The 6,610-nt window shown below is 35.9% G+C and overlaps 1 protein-coding gene across 1 annotated transcript in view; it reads left to right on the forward strand.

Moving 5' to 3' along the window:
* FAM91A1 (family with sequence similarity 91 member A1) overlaps positions 1-5,622 on the forward strand; it is a 29,226-nt gene extending 23,604 nt beyond the window's left edge. The window contains exons 23-24 of the mRNA XM_085315864.1: positions 623-692; positions 2,501-5,622. Of these exons, the coding sequence (XP_085171990.1) occupies positions 623-692; positions 2,501-2,695 (265 nt within the window). The 3' untranslated portion in view covers positions 2,696-5,622. The remainder of the gene's footprint in view (positions 1-622; positions 693-2,500) is intronic.
* The last annotated feature ends 988 nt before the right edge of the window (positions 5,623-6,610 follow it).

A 6,610-nucleotide genomic window follows, 5' to 3' on the forward strand; every position in this document is an offset into this window, starting at 1 on the left:
GAGARGYTRTGGAGTCTCCTTCACTGGTGATATTCAAGGCCCGCCTGGATGCAACCRTGTCTAACATGCTGTAGGTGACCCTGCTTGAGCATGGGAGGTTGGACTAGCTGATCTCCAGAGGTCCCTTCCAATCTTACTGATTCTGTGATTCATTTCAGCACTGCATAAATAACAGGGAAAATAGTGTTCTTATGACTAGACTCAAGAGCAGATGATTGGAGGTTCACTTAWCATTTTTTTCAGTGATAACACTATCATCAGGCTTTCTATATGAATGCAAAATTTTGTCACTCTTTTTTGTGACTACTTACTGTATAAGTAAATCTGCTGTACATCTTTCTGTAAGACTCACTTGGGTATCTTAACTAGAAGACAGTTGAGAACAAAACCTAGAAATCTTACCAGTTGTTCATGTTGATTAGCAGAACTAGGAACTACTGTGAAGGTTTTGTCACAAAAATGTGACAAATTTTGTCACATGATGTTAGGTACCACAAGTTATTTTTGAGTCATTTACCTTGGTACTTTTTTCCCTGATAATATTTAGACACCTTGGGTATTGATGGTGTGCACTTTTTATTTGCTTTRTATGTACATACCTTTTCTCTTTCATTTTTGACAGCCTTCAAAAACTCTTACATTCCAGTAGAAAGCTATCTCTACAGGTCCTTAATTTCGTTCATTCATTCCAGGTAAGGAGGAACAGTTGAGCTGTAAATCATTCCATATGGTCTGTCATCCTATTTTGCCCTACTCCTCGCTATTCTCTGCTGTGTGGAAACCGTGCATAGTTTGGTTTATTTGCTTTTTCTTTAAATGGTAACTGTATTAAGAGCACTATCAAACTCTGAAATTTTACTAGTAACAGAACAGGAATATTCCCCTACCCCCTTTCTGGTTTTATTTAATATTTGTCTCAACTTCTGTGTTTGTATCTTATATATAATTTGTGTTGTTGTTTTTTGTACGAAACTTGCGCAGCAAAATTGTTCTTCATTCTTCCTGATACAACACACAACCTGCTCTAGTTGTTTGGTTGCTTCCTAGGTGCATCAGGGAGATCACTGCAGAGTGTGGATCTACAAATGCTCTTAGATGTTACCTGCATTTCAAGTCAACTGTTTTCCCTAAGAAAAAAAAATTATATTGACATAAATGTGATACCACCTTTTTTGCACTTTTCCTAAGATCCTCTAGCACTTTGTCATGAATGGATATTAACAAATAAAGCTAGTTACTCTGTTTGGGAGGATTTTTTTTAAGAGCATTGGATAGAGAATAGGTGCTTAGTTGCTGTGCAAGTCCGTAGCCTGCTACAGTTTTGTATGGCACTGTGCTAGTAAGTCATGTCCACATGTCATGTGGGCTAAAGTAAAACTAAATAGTTACTTTTGTTTTGTGATACTTGTCTATAATTCTATCTTATTAGAAAGATAGATAACTTGCAGGTAATCTGACCAGGTAGTGTTATGGATGATGTGACCATAAAACTTCCTCCTCTTATTGAAGGTAGGAATATTTGAAGACTCCTAGCAGRTCTGAACCTTGAAGTCATCTGTCAAATAGTCTCAGATGTCTCGGAGATTAGTACAGGAGTCACACATGCTRTCTCTGATATTTTATATATGTGTATATATACGTGTGTGTGTGTGTGTGTGCATACACCCCCCCCACACACATATGTAACATACTAACATGCGCAGACCAATACAGTTACTGCCCTGAAAAGTTCACATACGTATCAGTATGTGTATCAGTATGTATGTATCAGTATGACTCAAAGAACACCAGATTTTTAAAAAAGGAAATTCTATTTTAGGCTTTCTCTTTTTTGATAGATCATTTGTGTCAAAATGATACTGGAGAATTTCACATATAAAGGCTGGTTACTTCTTTGACTGTAAGAAAACAGACAGAAGGAAAAGACTACACTGAAGGACAAGAGTAAGACTATACGTTAGCCCTCTTTGTGGAGGGCAGTTGATGACAAATCCAAGGACTGTTCTTTCTTGCAGACGAGACTCTTTTCAGAAGATTTAAAGGAGGCTGACAGTGAGGGAAGGGCATAGTTCTCTTCAATAGTATTGGAGTCTAAATAACTTTATTACATAAACAAATTAACAAACTCTTGGTTGTGGCTCCATTTCACAAAGAGCTAGACTGGGATATAGTGAAATCACTAGATAATTTTTGATAATGGGAGTGTATTTTTGCCAAGTCTTTCCTTCATTTTTAAGTCTCAAATTTTACCAAAGGCTTCTTTGAACCCAAATAACACACTTGCAGTTGTAGTGGAGGCAAATGTATGCTTACTTCATACTTTCCTATGTTTATTTTGCTTTTGCCTCCATAATTTGATGTTCATTGGATTAAAGTAACACTTYAGAAACGCTAAATAATATATCAGCAGATGGATGGGCCTGTCACATTATAGCTCTTAAATCCTTATTTGTTTCTCTCTTTATTTTTAAGACCCTGCATTTTTTCCTTTTGCTTTTAGGAAGGTATTTCAACACTGGATCAATTTCCTGATCCTGGCTCTTCAAGTTCACTTTTGCAGCCTTCTTCTGCAGATATGGGTGTTCCACTTCCTGCGAAGAATCTAATGTTCAAAGAAGGTGTATTATCTGAATGGAATGGACGGTCCCCTTCCTCAGTTTTTATTTCAACCACAACTAAGGAACAGGTCAAATAAATAGGGATTCTTGTGCATTGATCACAAAATGCCTTTCTTCAATTACAGTTAATTTATAGTGCCAACCACTAAGAAGTGTACTACTGCTGCAGCATAGTCCATGTAAAAAAAACGTCTTGTGTTGCAGTATTGGGGAAATGCTTAAACTCTCTAGAACATGTTACTCATTACTGCATATCTTGCTGCAACAGAGAGCTTTTTAGCTGTCAGCACTGTATTTTTATCTTGAGACAATCTTTCTTTTATAACTAAACATGCCCTTTGTAGGCTTTCTGATGATTGTTAAATTTCTATGCTGTCACCACAAAATTGCAATAGTAGTTTTCTATGTTCGTTACTCAGACATAAATTCTGTTTAGTTTTGTACTGTATCACTGAAAATCTTTCTGTATAAAGAAAGGAAGGAGATTTGGTTCTTCCTCTGAAAGCTCAGTGATACCAACAGTTTAAAAAATGTATCATGGTGATATGGGGCATTAAGAATTGTTGAATTATGTAGCTCAGCTTAACACTGAGGCCTTGACAAATCAGCACAATAGGAAGGGATTTGATACTTAGAGAAGGCTGAGCTGGCGCAGACTCAATGTCCTAATGACTTAAGGCGACTTTGAAAATGAGTGGTGCTGTTTCATCTTTGGCATAATTTAATGGAGGTCTGGAATTATGGAACATTGAACTGGTTGGCTCTGTTCATGAGGTTCTATTTGATAATAGATTTATATTGCTTTTTGTATGAAACAAAGACTTTTGGCGATGGAGGACACTGGGAATAGTCCCTCRTTATTTGAAGCTGATGATGATTGCTGTGAAAAATGCTTGATGTCATAATTTGACTTTAAGGTAGATAAGTAGATCTGTCTCTGTTGATTAATGTTTGACTGAAAGAACAGAGCTCTTGATCTTTACATGAATGTCATTAGCAAAGGAAGATAACAGTAGAGGATCTGTAGACAGAAACTTCTTTGAATCTGTTTTTCTTGAACCATTAGCTCTTCATTATGACAACCATTGATGCTGAGGTATTTCACCTAAAACCATGTTCAGGCTCTACTTGTAGGGGAATGATTTTTATGTAGCATAATTTCATTTCGTGTATAATTTCTTGCCAGTTTAAAAAAATCTGTCTCATTTAGCATACTAGAAGAACAAGAGATGTAGAATATTGAGAGTTTTAATGCAGGTTTCTAAAGTACTCTGCCAGCTCTCTTCACTGGAACCTCCATTGTTTTAATAGTCGTAATTAAAAATAAGACTTCACCATCCTGTTATTTCTACTCTACAATATGTAGTGGACCAAGAATCTGTAGCATAGATGATCCTGGAAAATAAGCCAGGATAAGAATGGCAACATTTAGGTTTGTATCCTGTTCTATTTGGCTGTAAGAAAAAACATGATGCAAGTTTGAAAAGGAAAAATGTACCATAATAGCATAATACAGTGACATCAATTAGAACTGTGAAATTTCCATTCTTTTCTCTTCTGTTATATATACATTCCTAAAGTGTAAGTGTGGGACGGACTTGTGCTCAAAGAAACTGGAAGTCTACAGTACTTTAGTTTGCTCAGTGCTGCTCTTACATCTATTTCTTTGTTTATATTTTACCAACAGCAGTTGAACTTAGTATTCTACATAAAAGAGCTTAATTATACAAAAGTTGATTATTTACACTACAGTGATTTCTGTACAGGAAATATTTACCCTCTATTTAAGTTTCTGATTGTCTTATATCCTCCAAAGGAAATTAAAGAGGAAATAAATACTAGTTTAGGGGAGAAATGGCACAGAAAGCAGATTTACCATGAAAATTGTTRTATGGAGATTTAGTCAGTATCTAGAACTAAAAGCAGATGATGGTTTACACTAGGTGATGGTTTACACTTTCAGTACTGTAGATGCTACAGATCTTATAGATCAGCTAGTCTGACATATTGTAGCAAATATTGCCATGCACACTGTCTATACAAAGTGTATACAGTGGTGATAATGCAAGTTAAATCTGTTGTATAGAGGTTTGGAAATGGATGAAAGTTTTTGTTTTCCTCACTGCATATCCTTCGTAGTTATTGGCTGAGACTTTGTTATTTGTTTAAAGTTCTTTAATAAAACTAGTCTGCTCTTCAGAATTGTTTAATACCCATAAATCTTACAGTTAATGGTGAGAATTGCAGATATGTTGCAGTTTTTAGAACTCAAGCTACTCTTACTAGGTGCTTCAGTGAATTAATTTAGGAGCTTAAATGTTCAAGTCTGCATATCTGAAGTTTACTGAATAGATTGCAACCAAAGAAGTCCATAAAATACCTGAAAACTCAACTACAGCTCCGATGTTTGAGATGGTCCAGAGGCTTCAGTCAATGTATGTGACTTGTTTTAAATGTGGTGTAAAAAAAAAGATCTGCAAGATCTTCATACCAAAAGAATCTATTTTAAATAAAGGCAAATGAAATAAATTCCTTTTCCTCAGATAGTTTTATTGACAGTTGGAAAAATCATGTGCATTACAATATTTTAAAGTTATTTTAAGTTTCTGTATTGAGCAAGATCTCTTCAATTCACAAAAGAGAGATAAGCTTTGTCCTTAAGCACAACCCAAACTAGTATTAATTCTTGATGGATTTACCTGAAGATGTTTAGGAGCCAACTAGAAAGCATATTCTGTTTGATTTCAGGTTTTTTGATCATGATTTCTGTTATTTCRCAGTTCTTTTTTCTGTCCATCATTGTTCGCAGATCTTCCTTTATTTTCTTGTTTGTTGTTCCTAATAGTGTGTATATTGAAGGTTTTAAAGTATGACTGTAACTGAATACAGTTGACATCTAGTGTGACCCTGTTTAATATTATACATTGAATTGTACAAAGTCTGTGTTCAGTTAAATTATTGGCACATGTAACATGTTTACAAATAAACCATGGCATAGGTTAAACCATGTGCAGAATCCTTCACATGCAGTAGTTTTGTCTTCTTGGACATAGCAATAAAATGTCACCTTRTCACTGTAGTGTGCAAGACCACCGAATGTCCTCAGATTATCATTTTTTCCTGTATGCATGCAGTAGCTTTTTTTCCATAACCCTGTTCTTAAACTCTAAGGGAAAATACGGGGAAGCTGCTCCTTCCTTCACAGCCACAATTTAAGCTTGACAGCTTTCCTTGAGGTGAGACACTGGCCTAGCTTCTAGACACTAACTTCCAGTAAATTGTTCCTAGGAGTGATGCCAGTAGCCAGGAGTTGGAGAACTCTAGCCTTGAAGCTCTGTCCATGTTCTTAATCTTTTAAACCATGGGGTGATATCTTGACAAAGTATGTAAGATATTTCAGTGCAGTCTGACTGAAATAGATAATGCAGACTTCAAATTGTACAGCAYAAGCATGAGTCTTTGCTTCCACAGAAGGTTAAGCTAGTATTTGTCTTGTGTTTTCTTACTAGCTTTTGGATGTGTAAAAGCGTTTCCAAAACTTCTSGAGATTAAGGTTTGGGGTATGACCTGTTTTCTTCAACTGTATAAGTTACTGGCTGAGAAATTAGGTGAAGTGAGACCAATTATTTCTTTCRTTACCTTCCTGAAAATAATCCATGTTCCATCCAAAGCCTGGCTTATAGCAGAATGGCATCAGATGGAAACTGTTGGATTGGAAGCTCATTTGGGTTTAAGTGGATCTGCTGGCACATACCTGTGACAGTGGGATCCTGACTGCTTAATTATAGTATTAAAAAAAGTAATACAGACCTAGGTGGGGAAAGGAACCTAATAATCTCCCTTGAAATTTTGAACCTTCCTTTATTCTATCTCAGATCTTCTTGAGAATGTGCGTGTGATTGTCTTCTCCTCCCTTCAAGGCGTTTATTTGCATTTGAATACTATTAATGCATGCTGTCTAGCTTTGTCAGCTTAATACAAGCAGACTCAGT

Source organism: Rhea americana, unplaced genomic scaffold (genome assembly GCF_003343005.1).
Source record: "Rhea americana isolate MKP2758 unplaced genomic scaffold, rheAme1 scaffold_0, whole genome shotgun sequence".
NCBI classification, from domain to species: Eukaryota; Metazoa; Chordata; class Aves; order Rheiformes; family Rheidae; genus Rhea; species Rhea americana.